We start from the raw sequence: 21,334 nt of genomic DNA, 5'->3' as shown, positions 1-21,334 counted from the left end.
ATACGACCCTCACCAAATTTTTTTCTCCATAAATAAAAAATTGCTGAATCCCAGATATCAACTCTAAGCCTCAAGACATCCCTACGCTTTTGCAAGTTAGTGGAAAAACACGTCCAAGAACAACAGGTAACAGGTTCAAGATGGCCCAAAAAGCTTCGAATGTTTTACCGAAATCTTTGATCTAAACATATTACCAGCTTTCCAAAATATGACCTATTTGCCCCTTTCCATTTCCTAACTCGGTTTTACCTTCTGCCTTTCTTGCTGAAAGTCCTTCCTGTGCCTCTTTTTGCACATGTAAAATGAGTTTTAAGAATGCCTCCCTCTCGCGCTCTCTCTCTCTCTCTCTCTCTCTCTCACACACACACACACACACACACACACACACACACACACACACACACCCATACACCCATACACCCACTGCCTATCACAAGCGTGGATGTAAAGAACAACTGAGGTAAGTTTATTGCCCAGTGCCTGGTACAAAAGTCCCATCACTAACCCTTAGTAGAAGTAAGATCGGGAGGAGGAGAAAGGGAAGGGCCACTGGCTTAAAACTGGGATGGCTTGATGTCAGTCTTGACAGTCATTAATTGCTCAATTCACTTCACCACTCCTGGCCTCAGTTTCCTCATCTCTAAAATGAGAGAATCATTAAAATCCCTTCCACCTTTATAATTTGATTGTGCGTCTTTTGCTATGCTCTGTCATTCCCTCCGAATCTGAAAAATCCTTCTAAAGTCGATTGAATTCAGTCTCTTTGAGATAATACGTATCCACAGAGACTGTTGTGAGAATAAATGAGATAATGCATAAAGCATTTGCTGGCACAGAACCTGGAACATGATAAGTGCTCTACAAATGTGAACTGTACTCCCTAAGAATTATTATCCACCCCAACGAGAATGAAAACCCCAGGAGAACAGAGACCCAGTCGGTCCAATTTACTCGTGTATCCTGAGCGCCTGGACTGTTGTTTGTACACCTTGAATAAATAAGCGTCCTGTCCCTGCAAGGCTCCCTGGGCAATTTCCTCAAGGACAGAATAAAGAGTAACTTCCAGCCGAACCTCCATGCGACCGATCTTGTATCCCATCCATTACTGCACTCAGAAAACCTTGCAGTCCAGAGCACAGTATCCAAAGCTATTTTAGAACGTGAGCCTAGCGCCTGGCTCCACCCCCGTTGCCTTGGCAGCGGCTTCGCCTCGGAGCTCTGCAGATCCCCGGCCGTGATTGGCTGGACACCTGGCTTCCTCTCCGGATGCGGCTGCTGCCGCCATTGCGCCGCGCTGGTCCCCAAAGAGTGTTCCCTCTGCGGCGAGTGTCTGGGGCTGTCTCCCTCTCTTCTTGCTCTTGTCCCGGGAGCCCGGCGGGTCCGGGACTCCCATCCGTGCCGGTGCGGGCGCCGGCATGTGGTTGTGGGAGGAACAGGGGGGCCTCCTGGGCCCCTTCTCCTTCCTACTCCTGCTGCTCCTGCTGGTAACGCGTAGTCCCTTCAATGCCTGCCTCTTCACCGGCAGCCTCTACCTCTTGCTGCGCCTGTTCAGCTTTGAGCCTGTGCCCTCCCGCAGAGCCCTGCAGGTGCTCAAGCCCCGGGACCGCGTTTCCGCCATCGCCCACCGCGGCGGCAGCCACGACGCACCCGAGAACACACTGGCTGCCATTCGGCAGGTGAGTCCCCTACGCCTCGCGCCCCCGCACCCACCCTGGGAGGTTGGACTTCTGCTTGACCTTCCGAAGGTTCTCCAGTATTCTCATGATACCTTTCCCAGTTCCCCTTTCGTACACAGGGAATACATCCAGGTGGCCCTCTGTCCCTCTGAAGTCAGAAATCTCCCAACTTATTTATAGAACACAGCAAATACCTAAATACCTGCTATATGCCAGGCGCTGAGGATACGCTCATAAACAAGACAGTGTCTCGGCTTTCACAGAGCTTGCACTGGAATGGGGGGGGTGGGGATCTGTCTTAAACTAAAAACACATAAGTGAGGTACTTTAAGAGAGCGAGAAGTGTAATGAAGAAATAAGGGAGCGGGATAAGGAATGACTGGAAGGAGGATTTAGGCTATTTTAGATAGAGCAGTCAGAAAAGTCTTCTCAGAAGACATGTCTTGAACTGAAACTGGGATTATGAGAAAGAGCCAGCCCTGGATCTGGGAGAACGGTGTTCCAGGAAAAGAAAACAGCAGTGCAAAAGTCCGGAGGTGGGAATGATGTCCAAGTTCAGGTAACAGACTATGCACTATGCTCTCTGACTCAAGAAACAGAACAAAGACTGGTGAATGAAGTAGGAAAGTGGCCAGATTAAGTACACTCTCTGTCAGTAGTTGAGTTTATTCTAAATGGATGACATTCACAGGAACTGTGTTTGCTTGTCCTCCACATTATCTAGCTCCTAATCTCCTTTTCCTCCAAACACACAGTTCTTGCCAGAGAGCCCTGGCAGCTGTACTCCTGATCACTTTCTGCCTCTTGTTCACAGGCTCTCCTAAGACTCGCCCCTTCCAAGCTCCCGGCAGTCTCCTGCCTTCATAATAATAATAGTTTGCATGGTCAGAGAGATTTACACTTAAGCGCTTTTGCATTTGTCAAAGTACATCTGCTCCTTGCATTTCTTTGAGAGACTATTTTAACATTGAATGGGTAGGAAAACTGACTCAAACACATGCAGCTCCTTCTAGAATTCAGCCTTCTGGCTCCAGGCCCCAGTGCTCTTTGTCAGAGATTAGACTGTGTTCCAGGATATAAAAACTTGGACTCACTGTCTGGCTAGGGACAGACAGTATTACATAATGAGCATGTTACTTAAGCTTTTTGTGTCCCAATCAGAGTTCCAAGTAGGGTGTGGAAACAAGACACCGTCAGGGCACCTTTCTTCACTCTACCCTCACCTCTGACCTCAGTTTCTCTATCTGTAAAATGGGAATGATACTGATATCCACCCAGTAGGTTATAATTCAATGAGGTAGTTCACAGAAGGTGCTTGGCCCATGATAACCTCCACAAATGTAAGCTCTTTAGGCCAATAATCTAAAGATGGCCTTCATTTTCAAAATCACCTCAGTGGAAATGTAAAAAATTTTAAGTTTGAGGAAGGGAGGGGGTCAGGAAGGCCACTTTTAATTTAGTGGAGGACACCTGACTCTGTGTTTATAAACCAAGTTAGACTTCTCTTATGCTTCTTTCCCCTTGGTTCTTTGTGGGGCTTTTCTTTGTTTTTTAGTAATCTTTACACCCAACGTGGGGTTTGAACTCACAACCCCAAGATCAAGAGTACCATGCTCTACTGACTGAGTCATCCAGGCACTTTAATATCTTTATTTTTAAATAGAAAGCTAGAAAAGCTGCTCTGTCTCCCTTCCATCACAAAGAACCAAGCGAAGGGGCGCCTGGCTGGCTCAGTTGGAAGAGGATGTGACTCTTGATCTCAAGGCTGTGAGTTTCAGCCCCGTGTTGGGTGTAGAGATTATTTAAAAATAAAATCTGAGGCACCTGAGTGGCTCAGTCACTTAAGCGTCCAACTTCAGCTCAGGTCATGATCTCACAGTTTGTGAGGTCCAGCCCCGCGTCGGGCTCTGTGCTGACAGCTCAGAGCCTGGAGCCTGCTTCCGATTCTGTGTCAACCTCTCTCTCTGACCCTCCCCTGCTTGTACTCTGTCTCTCTCTCAAAAGGAAACATTAAAAAAATAAATAAATAAAATCTTTAAAAATAAATAAATATAAAGATTTGGAGAATGTTTTTTACATTCAATCTTAAACTCACATAGGTCAGGTGAAAATAGTCTTCCAGCTACATAGGAGAATTGTCATGAAAAGGAAGATAATTATGGGAGGAAGTACATAATTGTCATTGGCTTCCATTTCCACTTACCTTTATGTAAGTTGCCTTAAAGTATAACTCGGTGTTAATTGAACACAGAAGGCATTCCCAAGTATTTATCCATGGTGTGGTGGTTTGGTCAGGAACACGTTTGAATATAAGTCATAGGAAACAAGGACGTATATATGTGAAATACACATACATATATAGTGTTTCATATCCTGTTGTGTTCTAATTTCCACTCATGTCTTAAATGTTTGGGTTGTGCATATCTTTAATATGTGTAATAAACATTGTGCCAAGTTGATTCCTGGTCTTAAGAGGAAATGAAATGTGTTGACTCAGCTTGTTTGAATATCGATTAACTTTTTAGCTGTAACAAAATTCAGCTGCTGAATACAGACTGCAGAAGATAGAGTTGAATCCTCTCTCAACTTTGAAAGGAACATGTAGTTTATTTCCACCAAAGTTTGGTTTTTGTCCTGTTCTTCCTCCCTTTATATGTTTGCAACTCATAATTTATATTCTTAAGCATTTTACTATGTTAAAAATCAGGAGAGACATTCTGAGAATGGTAGAATTTCTGATAGATTATAAAATTGATACAGAAAGAAAAACTTGAGAGAAGTGAAATGAATGTATTCCAAAAACAGATACATGATTACAGACAGTGACTCGGGAATTTAGTCATACTCACAATGCATTCTCTACGGGAATTTAGTCATACTCACAATGCATTCTCTGCACAGGAGCCAGAGTGCAGCTTTAAAAGTATAAATCAGATTATGTCCAGCTCTTATTTAGAATCCGAACACCTCCTATCTTGTGTCTTTCTCAAAGCCCCTGCTCTCTGTTCCAGCCACCCTGGGTGCTTGTTAGGATGCTTTTGGCTTCATGATTATAATAGAGACTCTAACTTCAAATATCTCAAACAATAAGAGGACTTAGTATCTCACATAACAAAAGGTGTGGGAGAGGTGACTTTTAGGATGGTTTATTCAGCTGTTCAATTTTTCTTTTAATGTTTATTTTGAGAGAGAGAGAGAGAGAGACACACACACACACACACAGAGTGCAAATGGGGAAGGGTCAGAGAGAGAGGGAGACACAGAATCTGAAGCAGACTCCAGGCTCTGAGCTGTCAGCACAAAGCCCGACGCGGGGCTGAACTCAGGAGCTGTGAGATCATGACCTGAGCCGAAGTCGGACACTCAGCCAACTGAGCCACCTCGGCGCCCCTCTGCTGTTCGGTTTGTAATCGTGGGATTCCGGCTGTGTGATCTGTCTGCCCGGCATGTTTGCCAGTCTTTGTCCTTGTAGCCCCATCCTTCCCCATCACACCGTCCACTCTCCCTCTCGCCCAGAAGCCTCCATCACACACACACGCGCGTGCGCGCAGCTTGGAAATAGTTCACTTACTCTGAACGCAAGAGAAAGCTGAACAGTGGGGCAAGAACAGGTCTCTACGAGCAGGGAAGAGGGGAATAGATTTGGGAACACCATCAACACTTTGTGGCTCCATCCGACATTGTGGTCTTTGTATTACACTTGCTATTTCTCCTAGCTGGAAACTCTGTATGGTTTTTCTCCCTTTGATCATTAAGGTCTCAGCTCAGATGTCATGTTCGTAGAGAGCCCTTACTTGGCTGCCTTGTGTAGTGACTCCACCCACCTTAACCTTCACGTTGCCCTCTATTTTCTTTTTCAGAACATTTATCTCCATCATAATTTACATGTAACATGTTTGTAATCTGTTTCTCCCTACTGAAATGTAAGATCCATGATCTTTTTCTTTCTTGTTCACCACTGTCTCCTCGCTGCTTAGAAGAGTACCTCATATCTTATAGGCATTCAATATGTATTTGTTGGTAGGATTGTGATGTACTAATATCCAATAAATCCATGAGAATAGATCCTCGACATTATGAGCCTCAGGGAAATAGGAATCAAAGCCACAATGAAATACCCAGTAGGGTGGCTATAGCAGACAGGCAATAACAGGTTTTGACAATGCTGCGGAGAAATTGGAACCTTCATACACTGCCAGCAGGGACAACTGTCTGGCAGTTCGTCAAAAGGTTAAACATCTGAAAACATACATTATGCAAAAACTTGTTCATAGCATTATTCATAATAGCCAAAAAGTGGGAACAATAGAAGTATCCACCAGCTGGTGAATGGATAAATAAAATGGGATATGGCCATACAATGGAATAGTATGTGGCAAGAAAGAAGAATGATGTCCTGATACATGTTACAACATGAATGAACCTTAGAAACATGTTAAATGAAGGGCGCCTGGGTGGCTCAGTCAGTTAAATGTCGACGTCGGCTCAGGTCATGATCTCCGGTTTGTGAGTTCAAGCCCGGCATCAAGCTCTGTGCTGACAGCTCGGAGCCGCGAGCCTGCTTCACATTGTGTTTCTCTCTCTCTCTCTCTCTCTCTCTGCCCTTCCCCTGTGTGCGCTATGTCTCTCTGTCTTTCTCTCTCTCAAAAATAAACATTAAAAAAAAAAAGGAAAAGAAAAAGCCAGTCACAGAAGACTGCATATTATGTAATTCTATTAAATAAAATGTCTAAGGGCTCCTGGGTGGCTCATTCTGTTTAGCCTCTGACCCTTGATTTGGGCTCAAGATCTCATGGTTCTTGAGATCGAGTCCTGCATCAGGCTTTTCACTGATAGAGCGCAGAACCTGCTTGGGATTCTCTCTCCCTCTTTCTCTACTCCTCTTCTGCTCAGGTACGCGCACACGCTCACTCGCTCTCTCTCTCTCTCTCTCTCTCTCCCTCTCTCACTATCCCTACATAAATAAGTTAACCTTTAAAAAATAATAAAAATAAATTTAAAAAAAACCATCTAGAATGGGCAAATCCATAGAGATAGAGGGACTTAGAGAGAGGCCAGGCGTGTGGACTGCTAACAGACACAGGGTTTCTTTTCGAGGTGCGGTGATGGCCGCACCGCTCACTGAATATAATAAAAACCACTGAATTGTACACAGATGAATCCTATGGCATGAGATCTCAAAGCCTTAAAAAAAGAAGAAAGGTTTGATTCTGAACTTGTTCAGATTGAAAACTCTCTACCAAAAAGCAATCTGCCATTCTGTGTTCTAGTTGTGCAGTCTGTGGTTTTCATTGCCAGTAAACACAAATGAAGGTCTTTCTTGTCTTAAGTTACAGTATAGGGATGAATATTTAAAAGATACTTTTCAATGAAACATTTAAAAAGTCACAGAAATATAATGAATTTGATAAAGCAAATACTTTTAAAATCAACTTTATCAATGTATAATTTTATTAACAAAAGAAACCTTTTCATAATACAGTTTGTTTAGTTTTGATAAATACATACACCTAGGTAACCACTATCTATATCTATCACCCCAGAAAGTTCCTCTGTGTTCTCTTTGGAGTTAACCCCCCCACTCCCCCTCTGCCCCAAGGCAACCATTGATCTGATTGCTACTACTATACTGTACTGTGCTATTCTGTTACTTAAACTATTAGTGCAATTTTAAACTAAATGATTTCATTAAAAAATAAATTTTATTTTTAATTTCTTAAATACATCTAACATAAAATAAAATTTTAGTAAAACTGCAGTGTTTTGTAAACCTGTTTATGTGAAATTTGTATAGAAGAAAAGATACTATTATAAGGAACTGCTTTAAATGAAAAGATGAGTATGAATTATATACGGATTTGTGAATTCAAATCAGGAGCTTATCTTTTTGCCTCTGTATCTAGAATAACATAAAAGTCCTAGTAAAGAAAGTTGAATGCAGCCATTAGAAGATCTGGCCTGAGAAACGCTAGTATGGTGATTCTTTTATAAAGCTTTTGTTTGGGGCCTTCATAAACTACTTAGAAAAGACAAATAAATGAGCTCATTAATTCTAGTAATGTTGCTAAGATACAGTGTCTCGCCATTGTTATTTCTTGTGTTGCAACCAAATAGAGATGGCCCTAATGAATACAGATATAACTGAACCTAAGTATAGTGCCGACCTCAAGGACTAAGGATAACATTTGTGTCACAGTGAGCGAGATGCACTGTGAATCCTGAAAATGTCATCTTGTTTTATGTCATAAATGATATAACCCATGTTGATTTTTCCCAGTGCATTATTCTGTCTTTAACTTAGAAAAGATACCTTTTAATCTTATAAAAAGATACACTTTTTAACCAGTATAAGATGTAAGCATTATTGTAATGATTTTTTTCTCTGAGATGTGTTCTTTTGAATCATAATAATTTAGGTTGAGTGCCACCTTTGAGCCAGGCACCAAGCTTGGTAATTTACATGCATTCTTTCTTTCTAACTTTTCACAACTCTTAGGATCACTAGAGAAGTCTCATCCTAAAAAGGAGGAAACTGAACCCAGACTATAATAAGTAACTAGATGACACAGCCAGTGAGTGATAGAATTGGGATTCTTAGGTGGGGAAATCTTGGTCATAATGTGAAAGTCAAACTTTGAAGCTTAGAACAAAATATAGTTGTATTATATATTTATAAGTAGGGGTAGGAAAGGACTTAAATAAGGTAAAATAATCTATGCCCATAAAGGACATGACTGATAAATTCCACCATTAAAAATGTGTCAAAAAGAACACAATAAATAGTAATGGCTAACATTTATCGTATGTCTCCTGTGCACTAGTGCAGAGTTGGACATCGTTTCCAGGTGCTTAATTGTGTACCCAATATATGAAGACCTATAAGGAACTGACACAAGAATGAAGCAGGTCAACTTGAAGACGGACAGGAAGGGGGAGAAATCTCACTGTTTCTGTAGTGTCAGGAGTAATCATCCAGCGGTTAAGAGTACAGCCTCTACCGTGTCCTAGTTCGTACAACCCAGGGCAAATTTCTTCATCTCTGTTTCCTCTTCTGAAAAGGAGAATATTCATAGTCCCTATCCAAGGATGGCAAGAGTCAAATGAGTTAATACATGTAAAGCATTTAGAATAGTGCCTGACTATATAGAAAAGGCTCATGAAGTTTAACTATTACTATGTTTCAGGGCAGCAAGAGATAGAAGGAAATACGGTAAAATATTAACATCTGTGAAGTCTTTTTTGCATATACCGCTATGGGTGTTTGCATAATTAAATTTTTTTAATTTAAAATCTTGATCGTAGTGAGCATTTCATGTCTTCCTTGTGACAAAGAGGCCAAGGAAGCAAAGGTGGGCATCGTGTCTCAGAGGAGCATGCTCAAGTTCTCTTTTTAGATACTCAAATGCTCACGTTCTTTTTGTAGATAAATTCTAGTATATCTTATCGTGCTTCCCAGCTTGTTGGCCAACAGCCAGTGCTGCTTTCATAAACAAAATGTAATACCACCTAGAAGCAGACCTGGTGTTTCTGATACAGAGGGTGGAGTTCAACCAATAAAAAGCTGGCTCATCCTGTACATGCCGAAGTAGCACAAGATACAACTAATCAGCAAACATAGGGTAATCATCAGAGATGCTGCACCAGAGTGTAGGTAAACATGACATTTGTCTAAATATTTGTAGTTGTGAGCCATTAATAGCCCGTAGAGTTAAAGCAACCAAAGACTTAAGTTCCAGAAATCCCTCCATCTACTACTGTGAGAATGGGAAGGGTGGGGAACTTGAAGTGTTTGAGGAATCCCTTTGGTGCGGGTTGAAGGAAGGTTCCGCCATCAGGAAAAGTCAAAACTAGAACTGGATTGGTTGCTATTTGTTACTGGAAGGGGAAAGAATCAGTAAGAGAAACTGTCTACTTAGAAGCCCTGTTGGTTGTCTTGAGCATTTAGACTGTAAAGTGACATCTGATTGTAATGGCCACTTGCCATGAATATTGTTGATGTTTTTGTTAAGGCAGCTAAGAATGGAGCAACAGGTGTGGAGCTGGACATTGAGTTTACTTCCGACGGGATTCCTGTCTTGATGCACGATAACACAGTCGATAGGACGACTGATGGTACTGGTCGACTGTGTGACTTGACGTTTGAACAAATTAGGAAGCTTAATCCTGCGGCAAATCACAGGCTAAGGTAAGTGGTTCACTGTCACTTACAAGCAGCTTTCAGCTTTGTTGGAGATCACAGAAAGACACCTGCACCTCCTAATCACATCTTCTGCTCCAGGAAAATTGTTCTGTTGTGTTTTGTTTTGAACTGTATACAGGTTTCCCAAGTAATAAGCACAGTGCCAGAAACAATAGAAATATGGCATGAATGTTTTTCATCTTTTCCCACTGAGGCCAGATTTGGCTTTGGAATTATTCTCAAGACAATACTCTAGTCACTAACATTACTAACAATAGATGATTACACTATAGTGTCATGTAAGTTTTATATATATGAAATATACATACATCTATACATAAAATTATATAATTATATATATTAACTTATATATACTATATATCAGAACTAATCCTATAAAATATTCCACAAGAAAAGTGTTCTGTGATCAACTAAGATCAAGCACTGTTCTCTAGATGTTCCCCTTTGGGATAAACAGTCCACATCAATCAATTCTTACCTTCAATTTAGTGTTTCCCAAAGGTGCATGATCACAGAACTCACACCATTCCCATTACCAACAGCTATAAACACATTGGAATTAGTATACTGGGTAACAAACTTTGGAATGTGGTTATTTAAATCCCTCTCCTCTTCTTTGTAGTACTAAAAATGTGTGCTCATTGTTACTCATCTTGTATCAGTTCTTTAGACAACAATCAATACTCCGTGAGTATTGAGTATTCAACCCAGTGATTATGTTAGAGTCCTCTGTAAAAGACTTAGACTTTATTTTCCTAGGATCTGAAAGAAATTAAAAGTCAAACAAAGGAAATTATACTTTAATCTAGAAGGAATGTTGTTAACAGTTGCAAGTTCTGAGTGTAGCATCTGAACTTGGTCTTTACGATCAGATATTTCACTGTTCTGCTATATGCGAGAGAAGAGCAGGTTTTAATACTGCAGTGACATTGCAGCTAATAAGATGTTAGCTTCAAAGTCAACAATTAAAGGAAAAAATGCTCAGGGTCATCATCACCTTTAAAATCCTGTAAGGAGGTACAATACTGTGGATGGGTCTTCCAAGCAGAAAACCAACAAGGAACCTGTCTTTGAACAACACATTAGATCAAATGGACACAACAGAGAGATACATGCAGAACACAATATCCAAAAACAACAGAATATACATTCTCTCAAGTGCTCATGGAGTCTTCTCCAGGACAGGTCATGTGTTAGACCACAAAACAGCCCTCAGTAAATTTAAGAAGATTGAAATCATATCATGCACCTTTTCTGACCATAACAGTATAAAACTAGAAATCATTCAATAATTTGGGAAAAATACAAATATGTGGAGGCTAAATGACATGCTACTGAACAACTAAGAGTCAACAAAGAAATCAAAGAAGAAATTTAAAAATATATGGAGACAGATAAAAACACAACAAGCCAAAATCTTTGGGACACAACAAAAGCAGCTCTAAGAGGGAAATTTATAGCAATACAGGCCTATCTCAAGAAATTTTAAAAACTCTCAAATAATCAAGCCTTACACTTAAAGGAACTAGGAAAAGAAGAACAAAGCCCAAGATGAGTAGAAGGAAGGAAGGAATAACGATCAGAGCAGAAACAAATGAACTAGAGGCTAAAAAAACAAGTAAAATAAATAGAAAAGATCAGTGAAACCAAAAGAGTATTCTTTGAAAAGGGAAAATTGATAAACTTTTAGCCAGAGTCCTCAAAAATTACCTTTAATGATTCTGGAAATCCACGGAGGAGAGAACCCACTGTTGGAAAACGTGGGAGTCTATCATATAAGCTGCTACCTTAAATAAAATCCAAACTCTGGATTCTAGCGAATGTCTGTAATTACAAGGGGCTAGATGTAGGGCAACAAGTTTAGTAAAAAAAGACCACTGGCTAAATTTTTCATGATCATATTCCATAATTTTATAAACTTCCAAAGTTAGAGAAGTTGGAATGATTTGGGGGGGGCGGTAGGGGGAGGGAGGAAACTTACAAAAGTTTACAATCACCTTTAAGACACTGCTATAAGTTTTGGTGTGTGAATTGACTTTCTGTATGTTCATAGGCTTGAATGTATTCATATACACATTAAGTAATATCTTAATTTGTTTTTGGAACTACCGCAGAACACGTATAGAAAACTATTCGTTCACTCATTAACATGCCTGAAAAGCATTCACTTTTCCTTATACTACAGTGGGTTTTAAAGAAAGGAGTATGTGAAAAAATTCTAACTCATGTAAAAAACCTCTAGACAGAGAAGGAGAATCAAATGAGAACTATCCTCTGGGTAACTACCCGCATTACTGCATTACACTGCATCACTCTACATAGGAGTTTTGTTTGGTTTTTTTTTTTTTTTTTACTACCTCTACTCTGTATTGAAAAACAGACACTAAGAACTAATAAAACACCTTTCTAACTTCAGGGGGGCAGAAAGTACCGTATTGGAGTCTGTAAACCATCTTAATGTCTTTAACTCAGCCAGTCTTTAATCCTACAAGTGGAACTTGTTGGATTCTTTTTGTTTGTTTGAACACCAAATGAAGTAAGAGGCTAGTGTTTAGGGACCACGTTGTAGGAAAAATAGGTATTTTATCTAGGATTATCCTCAATATGGTAAGATGCTCATCCTGAGAGGGGGCATAGAAACTAAGACTGGCCGGGGCGCCTGGGTGGTTCAGTCGGTTAAGCCTCCGACTTCGGCTCAGGTCATGATCTCACATTCGTGGGTTCGAGCCCCGCGTCGGGCTCTGTGCTGACAGCTCAGAGCCTGGAGCCTGCTTCTAGTCTGTGTCTCCCTCTCTCTCTGCCCCTCCCCGCTCATGCTCTGTCTCGCTCTGTCTCAAAAAAAATAAAAACATTAAAAAAAATTAAAAACGAAAAAAGAAACTAAGACTGGCCAAAGGAGTAGCAAATTCATGTCTTCTCTCACTCCCATCGAATAGGCGTTGAACAGAATAGCTGGCAGAATTGCCTATACTATTTAAATTATCTTTTTTTTTTAACCAAGATATCACAGTTGAAATGATATGGTTGAATAAACATAAGTTAAATCTTGTAGAATGAAATTTCATTATGTGAGAAAAACAGGTTTCTTATATATCAGGCACTTAACTTTCCTTTATCAGATAATTATGTACAGAGGATTATTTTAAATAATTGCACTTAAATGTACAGCAATGCAGTGAATAGATTGATATATTCCTGGGAATTTATCCTGCATAAGGTTCTCTTAGGTCAATTACAGTTTTAAAATTTAAGTTTCAGCTTCTCCAGAGGTGGCATTATACTCTGCCTTTTGGTGAGTAGAGTTTCTAATTATATCATAAACTAGTAATTTCATAAAAATTAAATGATTTTTGTTGTTCCTGTTCTTTGGTCAAGACTATCTGTAATTTGGTTTGAGGACTTAAAGCAGATTATCCTTAGACTTCAGTATGGCTAAAGAAAAGAAGTTAGGGAAAACACACCATCCTATTGGTTGGGAGACATTTGTCAAATATCTGTTTCACTAAACTCTTATCTTTGTCTTTTTCCTGCAATATACTATTCCTTTTCCGTCTCTTATAGGAATGATTTCCCTGATGAAAAGATCCCTACCCTGAGAGAAGCCGTTGCAGAGTGCCTAAACTATAACCTCACAATCTTCTTTGATGTCAAGAGCCATGCAAATATGGTACAGTTTATACCATAGACTTCACAATTTAATCGCTAGTAGTTTCCAAAATTAACTACATATTTTGTGACTTCTCCTTCTTATATTATGTTTACAAATTATATTTGCTTATTGGAAGCTTACAATGCAAAACTCCACGTCTTTAGCGAAACAGGAGATTATGGAACTCTTAACCTTTGATAGAACCTTTTAACAGCTCTCAGTATTCTACAACGAACACCAAATAGTCAGTTTTCTCTTGCTTGCTAGAGCATTTACAAGTAAAGATATTAAGTAAACCATAAAGAGGCACTTTGTGAACAAACCACTCGGCTAACTTTGTAAGAAAGAATTCAGGAGTCAGACACAAGACCAGTTGTGTCTGGCTGAGAAGTTAATGGTTTTAGATGGATAAGTATCGACTGAATTTCAAGAGAACTCCTATACATAAAGTTTCTGATAGCTAATAGGATACTTATCTTTTACTTAGAGTTATCTTCTTGTATGATTTCTGTTCTTATGTATACTTTTGTTTTATGATTTGAGTAGATACACTTTTATGATAAAATTTATATTCTCTTTAAATATGTATGACATTCCTAAGAAAAATTTTGCTTATATTATAGAACATATACCTTTATTCATAAAAACATTATTGCAGTGGGAAAGTATGGTTTAGATTACATTTTTTCACTTACAATCAGCTTTTCAAGTACAAATGCTCTTTTCTACATTTGGACTACTTATAGGTGTTTCCCCTCTTGAAAACTATAATCAGCCATGGCCACCATTCTGATTATATCAATTTTTATTTTTAAGATTAATTTCAGGATATAGTTGAAACATGGTTGAAATCTGAAATAAGTGCTTAAGTATATATTCTAACTTCAGCACAGTAAACTCTCATTTTTGAAGAAAGGAAAATGGTGCCCTGGCTTATGTATTATTCTGGTTCTGAGGGTTGTACACATCTAAGTTTCCCAGTCAGCCTGCATCAGAATCACCACGAATACCTATTAAAATATTACTTCCTGGGCCACATCACCTAGAGAAGAAATTCTGAAAATGTCTGGGGTCGTGGGTCAAGGAGCATGTATTTTTAATGAGCTCTTCAGGTTTTGCTGATGACACTGCCCTGGGATCCCTGATAGGTCCTGCATCTCGCCCCCGGTGCACTGCCCTTCACACTTACTCTCTTAGAATAAGAGCAGGGGAGAGAAGAAAAACTTTTCTTTTTTTTAATCCAGCTATTTGAGTTTTCTGATTTGGTGCTCACAGATGGTTTGGGCAACATGGAATAGAACACAGTGATCTGATTCCCCAAAATGGTAGTATAAAGGACCAAGCATAGGAAATTAGAGATAGTAGAGCACAGGAACCAGGATCATGGGCTTTGGAGTCCAACAGACGGTGATTAAACTCTGTCACTTACTAAAATGTAACCTTAACCTTGACATGCTTCAGCTTCCTCATGGATAAAATGGGAATAAAGAAAACAACTACACAGGGCTGGTATGAGAATTAAGTAATGCTGGTGAAGCGTCACACACGGCATTCCTTAGTTCAGACAGCAAGGACACTTTGGCTCCATAACTCACACTCTGTCACATTATGAAGGGGAAACATGACATGAATGGTTTCTGGTTTCTGTTTTCTTTTCTGGAATACATTTTGTGGCTTATATTTGGTTATAGGTAAGTGTGTCTTTCCAGAACTTAGTGGCATTTCAAGAATTCTGATACAGCAGCACTACGCTCCACCTGATGCCTGGTCACCTCTGTTGTTATTAGTTGCTGTTGATGCCAGCGGCCAAATCTAGTAATTCACTAGAGGTTCCAAAGTATCAGTGTTTTAACTGTATCATTTCTTCTTCATTTATTTGTCTGGCAACTACGAAAAGAAACTTCTGCTCATCTTGGGAAGAATTATAAGACTTCCAGCTCTTCCCAGTTCCTTCCTTGTCCCATTGTTTCTGCCTTCATGTTGGTGATGAATGCCATTTCCTCTCAGTCCCCTGGACGGAACAAATGTACACTTAGTAGTTCCCAGGCTGGTTGGCTCATGCTTAGGCTAGGAAAGGCAGAGGATGATAGAGTCCTGGGTATAAAAGGACTTTTCCTAGTGGCTAAACTAGGTTATAAGGGAAAGGTTTCAAATTTTGCTTCCAGCCTCCACTGCCATACCTTCCAAAAGCATGGCCAGAGGGGTGAGCCTCTCAACAAAATAGTAAAGCAGTAGTACCTCAGTCTCCCTTTTGTCTGCTGTAGGCGTGAGTTTAAGATGTTTCCCAGTGGATAATAGAATCTACCGACACTCCTTTCAACATCCCCATTTATTAATAATGTTCTAATTTATTCAGTAGGGTTGTACTTAATATGTAAGTTATTAGCTGGTACTATCACACAAGTAAATTGAAAATACATACATTTCTCTGCTTTACAGGCTACTGATGCTCTAAAGAAAATATATATGGAGTTTCCTCAACTATACAATAATAGTATCGTCTGCTCTTTCTTGCCAGAAGTTATATATAAGGTAAATTCAGGATTTTTATTGTACATAATACTGTTAGTTGATGGTGATCATAGAAATGGCCCAAGTAAGCATAAGCTAGATGCCTGTGAAATTGAACTGAATTTCAGTTAAGTAACTCCTCTTTTAACAAGAGAGATTCAGAAAGGGGAACGAACTCTTTCCCCACTTAAAAACACCATGATTTCTCTTTAAGTTCCTTCTTTTATGTTGCTCATAGGCTCAGATTACCTTACTAAGCGCTCTCAGAACAAGGAACTGTGTACCTCTCCATCTCGCTAAGTAACAGCAGAAAAAACCTTTTAAAAACAATAACTCTTAATGATGGAGAATTTAAAATATGCACAAAAGTAGGTGGTAGTATAAGGAGCCCCCCTTTAACTTTGACCTTGACCCAGTTTTTTTCAAACCCCCCTCTACCTACCCCAGTGTTGTTCTGGAGTAAGTTCCAGACATCATTTCATCCGTAAAAATTGTATTAAGTAAAAAATGATTCCCTTTTTTAAAAAATTTAGCCACAATATAACCATTATCCTATCTAAAACCATTAAGTCCTTAAGATCAGACAATATCTAGTGAATATATAAACTTTCATTTGTCTTAAGAAATATTATTAATGGTTTTTGTTTGTTTTTTATAATTGTTAACTTGAATCAGGACCCAAATAAAGACTACATCCTATAATATAAAGTCTTAGAACCTCTAAGTTTTCCTTTTCCCCACATGTATTTATTGAAGAATCCAGGTGGTTTTGTAGCATTTGCCCTTGTACCATGATACAGTTTAACACATTCTTCTCCTGTATTTCCTGTAAATTGGTAGTGAGAGCAGAAGGCTTGATCAGTGGAGGTTCAATTCTTCTTGGCAAGATAGTCTCAAAGGTGAGGGTATTTTTTTCATCAGGCGGCACATAACATCTGATCGACCTTTCGTTGTTTCTCTTTACAGCTGCTATTGATGCCAGCGGCCAGCTCTCAATTTACTAGGCGTTGCAAAATCTTAATATTTTAGTCCTATCATTTCTTCACATATTAGCTAGAAACTGTGAAACTTAATTCCCATCTACTATTTAGTTATGCATTTGGCAATTAAATGCTTAATCCTTAACTCTATCTACCAGTTTCCAGGATAACAAGTTCTGTCACATTCTTCACAGTGAACAACAGAGTATGCATTTAAAATTTTACGGTAAGAGTGGGGCCTATCCAGATATAAACTGTCATTGAGATGAGCAGCGTCATGGGGCTTTCAGACATTTGGATCCGTGTTTCCCAATCTTACTTGACCACAGAGGACTTCACAATGAATGCCGCAGTGTCCAGAGGGGCGCAGAGCCCAGGCTGAAAGAATTTCGTCTCCGCATCTCCCCGTTTCTCTTGTCCGTCCCCAGCTCCTGCACCTACTTCCCTCTCGGTTCTCTCCTTCGCACTTCCTTCTTGCCCCACTTCTCCAACCCCACAACTCTTTCTCAGCCTTTTTCTCTAGAAAGGATCAAACACTAACCAGTCCATCTGGAAATGATCATGGTTTTATCCTCACTGAGTTCTAATTACTTATCTCTGACCAGAATTTAAATTGATAACCAATGGAAAGTTTATTCTTTCTGACATGAAAATTTGATCCTGAGATTGCAATTAGTCATTTTAAAGGTAGAGGTTGTGAAGGAAGTGTTCTTATTTATACTGTGTACTAAACGCTTTGCATCCATTACATTATTTACCCAAAGGGTTTATGTCTATTTAGTAGACATGGGGGCCGGGGTACCATTACAGTCACCTCGTCAGAATAGTACATTGGATAAATGCAAAAAGAATGAGAGGTATTAGACTTATGATAGTTATTTTCATTTCCAAAATTCCTTTTCAGATGAGACAAACAGATCAGAATGTGGTGACGGCTTTAACTCATAGACCTTGGAGCCTTAGCCATACGGGAGATGGGAAACCACGCTATGATACTTGGTGGAAACATTCCGTGTTTGTGGTAATGGACATTTTGCTCGATTGGAGCATGCATAATATCTTGTGGTACCTGTGTGGGATTTCAGCTTTCCTCATACAAAAGGATTTCGTATCCCCGTAAGTTGGAAGGTTTTTTTATCTTCTTCTGACAAATTTCCTGGAATGCACTTCTTAGAAAGGAAGGATTAATGATGGACAGCCTGGATTGGGTTTCCGCCACAAAGCCCACCATGCCTTTTATTTATATTTTTATTTTACTGTTCTTGGGGAGAAAGGTGGAGGGAGGGAGGGAAAGAGAATGAATCTTAAGCGGCTCCACACAGTGCAGAGCCTGATTCAGGGCTCGATCCCACAGCCCTGGGATCAGAACCTGAGTCTAAATCAAGAGCTGGATGCTCAGCTAACCCACTGGGCCAACTAGGCACCTGCCCACCGTCGCTTTATTAAGTTGGAATGCCGCTAGCTTCTTAGGTGGGAAGAGTTCAGGCATACTTCACTCTTTCCAAAATAAGTTGATCAGGTATTTGTAGTTTTTAGTGCACTGTAAAGAAAAGCTAATAAAAAATAAACCTGCCAAACTATGATGAGAGAGAGATTACATGTCCTTGTGATTGGCTTCCTTTGAAAAGCATCACAGGCTCCAGGCCAGCGCCCCAGTGAAGACCTCCTGTGAGCCCTACTTTACCCCTCCCACTTTCCTTCCCGCTCTGCTCTACATTATAGACTCTGCTCCATTGCTTCCAAGAAAACTTTTCCATTCCCTAACCTGCTGGAAATCTCTCGCCTTTGCTGTGGTAATTTTATAGCTGTGCATTTCAGCTGATGAGAGTTGTTAGTTTTGTATTATTTCAGGTATGTGTGCATTTAAGTCGGTCAGCATAGGTGTAGGCCTACCGTGTGGCAAAGTCTGAAGAAGCTGAAGACGCCGGTAAAGAAAGCCATGTTCTGCCCCCATGGAGTTTGTAGTCGAGTAGAAGAGAAGTTGCTAGTCAAATTCAAATCCAATAAATATAAATTATAACTAAGATAAATGCTATGTAGGAGAGAACAGTGTCCATACACTGTGTACATTGCCCTAATCACAGGAGCTGGGGAAAACATCCCCGAGGAGGTGACAGCTAAGCTGAGATCCAAAGGGTGGGTAGGAGGCGCCTGGGGGGCTCAGTCCGTTAAGTGTCTGGCCCTTGGTTTCGGCTCAGGTCATGCTCTCACCGTCCACGAAATTGAGCCCTTCTGTCAGCACAGTCTGCTTGGGATTCTCTCTCTCCCTCTCTCTCTCTCTGCCCCCCCCCCTTTAAATAAATCAGCATTTTTAAAAAGCGGGGGTGAGTAGGAATGGGAGTGTGGAAATCCAAGTCACAGGGGAAAACACATGCAAAAAAGTGTTGCAGCAGGAAGGAGCTAGTTCTTGCAAGGGCTTGAAAGCAAATCTATATTCTGCCACACCAAGAGGAAGGAGATGCGTGGGGACAAGCCCGTATGGCTTAGGGTGTCTTTAGCAAGTCACTGAAGTGTTGCAAGCTGGAACAACGTGGAGGAGGTTCTGGTGCTGGGTTTTGAAACACTCCCTGTGATCGCGCACAGAGACCATTAAGAAGCTCTTCATGGGCACTGTTAGTACTCCGTGAACACCATACTTAGTGGGCGCTGTAGATTCCTAGAACAGCTGGTCCTCGTTCTGACTGAAGTGGTGTTTCCTCTTTCTCCAGGGACTACCTGAAGAAGTGGTCGGCTAAAGGCATTCAGGTTGTTGCTTGGACTGTTAACACCTTTGATGAGAAGAGTTACTACGAGTCGCATCTTCGTTGCAGCTACATCACTGACAGCATGTTGGAAGACTGTGCGTCTCAGTTCTAGAAATTTTCCCCCAGGGAGGAAATCTGGGTACAGAAACTGCCTGCTGGCCTCACGCAGGGATATCAAAATGCCCTTTGTGCTAGCCCACGCCCTGGGGGACCAGGTGGCTCACCCAAGCAATAGTCGGTATTTGCATTTTTACCTGAACCAAAGCAAAACCTGGTTTTGCCACCTTGCTCCCTGGAATGCCTGAGTTCAACACTGTTGCTCTTGAAAATCTGGGTCTGCAAAAAGGCACAACAGCTCCTGCCCCGACCTAGCTGAGGGATACACCAAGATCCAGTGAGGATAAGCACAGATTGAGTTGTGTGATTTGGGGTTGCAGATGCAAATGCATGAGAAATGCATGATCACTCAAAACTTGACATTTTAAAACTTGACACACTTAATGGAATTTACTTATTTAAAATATTTGTATTCAACTACGTTATCAATGTGCTATAGACAGCAAACTTGTGACCTTACTAATAAAATCATTAAAAGATGCGCTGAGGGTAAACTGTACCCAGTATAATGCCCTAATACATAAGGATTTAGGTAAGCCGCTCTCTGCCATCCAGTGACCAGAGGCAACAGCCCCTGGTGAGGCTTCACTGCGAAGCAAAGAAAATAGTAGGTAAGTCTTGATACCATTAGTCCAAGGGATTGTTTGTTTATGGTATCTTGAAATAAAAGCTATGAGCCACTAGGGGGCAGAGTTACGGTCGTTCGGGCTATTGTCCAACATGATCCTAGAACTGCAAGGAACAGCCAAGAACATCTAGATTTACCCTCAATTTTTTTTTTTTTTTTTTTACAAATGAGAAAACTTAACTTGTGGAAGGAAAAGACCTCAGAAATGACCTGGCTGGTGGCATAACAGAGCCTGAGCTCATAAAACTAAAGTTTCTTACTGCTTGCCACCGACTTGAATGGTTTAACGTGCCTCATCTCAAAACCCAGAAAAATCCTACAGGGGTATTACCTTTTTATGGCTGAGGAATCCAAGGCAATGCAGGCTTAAAGTCACTTACCCAAGCTGTCAAAGCCGTCAGAGCAACTGAGATTCAAATCCAAGTCAGTCTAACTCCGAGCCCCTGCTCTTAACCACGTACCCTGTCTGCCTTCATAAGGTAGAGCCCTTCATTCCCAGCTCCGTGCCCCTCTCCACATAAGCTTCTAGGGGTCTTACTGTGAACTTAAGTGGGATATTTAAGATGAAATTAAATCTTTGAAACCTTGCAAAGCCACCTGTCTCCCATAGCTGCCCCTGTCCCCTCCATCCAGCCCCATCCGCAGTCTTGACCGCAGGTCTTCAGCTTAGTCATGACTTCCTCCTGGGCCCCGGGAGGTCACCAGCCTCACACTCGCAGCAGCCAGACCACCAGTCCACACAGCAAGATGGCAGAGAGAAGCACGCCAAGTTTTACTAGAGCTGGTGCCGGCAAGAGCATGATAGATGGGGCTTGGGACATCCTCAGTC

At 40.7% G+C, this 21,334-nt stretch overlaps 1 protein-coding gene across 2 annotated transcripts; it reads left to right on the top strand.

Moving 5' to 3' along the window:
• The first annotated feature begins 1,265 nt into the window (after positions 1-1,265).
• On the top strand, positions 1,266-20,563 carry GDE1 (glycerophosphodiester phosphodiesterase 1). 2 transcript variants are annotated; one of them, XM_029948409.1, is made up of 6 exons: positions 1,266-1,676; positions 9,686-9,861; positions 13,438-13,543; positions 15,965-16,057; positions 17,921-18,132; positions 19,725-20,563. In XM_029948409.1, exons 1-6 carry the CDS (start codon positions 1,416-1,418, stop codon positions 19,870-19,872), a joined length of 996 nt encoding a protein of 331 aa, XP_029804269.1. In that variant the 5' UTR covers positions 1,266-1,415; the 3' UTR covers positions 19,873-20,563. The 2 variants fall into 2 exon arrangements, with proteins under 2 accessions (XP_029804269.1, XP_029804270.1); XM_029948410.1 differs by having other exon boundaries at positions 1,593-1,676; positions 9,690-9,861.
• Positions 20,564-21,334: the final 771 nt, after the last annotated feature.

This window comes from Suricata suricatta, chromosome 8, assembly GCF_006229205.1.
Source record: "Suricata suricatta isolate VVHF042 chromosome 8, meerkat_22Aug2017_6uvM2_HiC, whole genome shotgun sequence".
NCBI lineage: Eukaryota > Metazoa > Chordata > Mammalia > Carnivora > Herpestidae > Suricata > Suricata suricatta.
Note: the sequence above shows the minus strand (reverse complement) of the source record. Positions and strands in the feature narration are given on the sequence as shown.

What these genes read in the sequence shown, in the direction of transcription:
- GDE1 (XM_029948409.1), top strand. Translation starts at nt 1,416, where the DNA reads ATGTGGTTGTGGGAGGAACAGGGGGGCCTCCTGGGCCCCTTCTCCTTC. An exon ending in CACTGGCTGCCATTCGGCAG is followed by an intron (nt 1,677 to 9,685) that starts GTGAGTCCCCTA and finishes GTTTTTGTTAAG; the next exon opens with GCAGCTAAGAATGGAGCAAC. An exon ending in TCAAGAGCCATGCAAATATG is followed by an intron (nt 13,544 to 15,964) that starts GTACAGTTTATA and finishes TCTGCTTTACAG; the next exon opens with GCTACTGATGCTCTAAAGAA.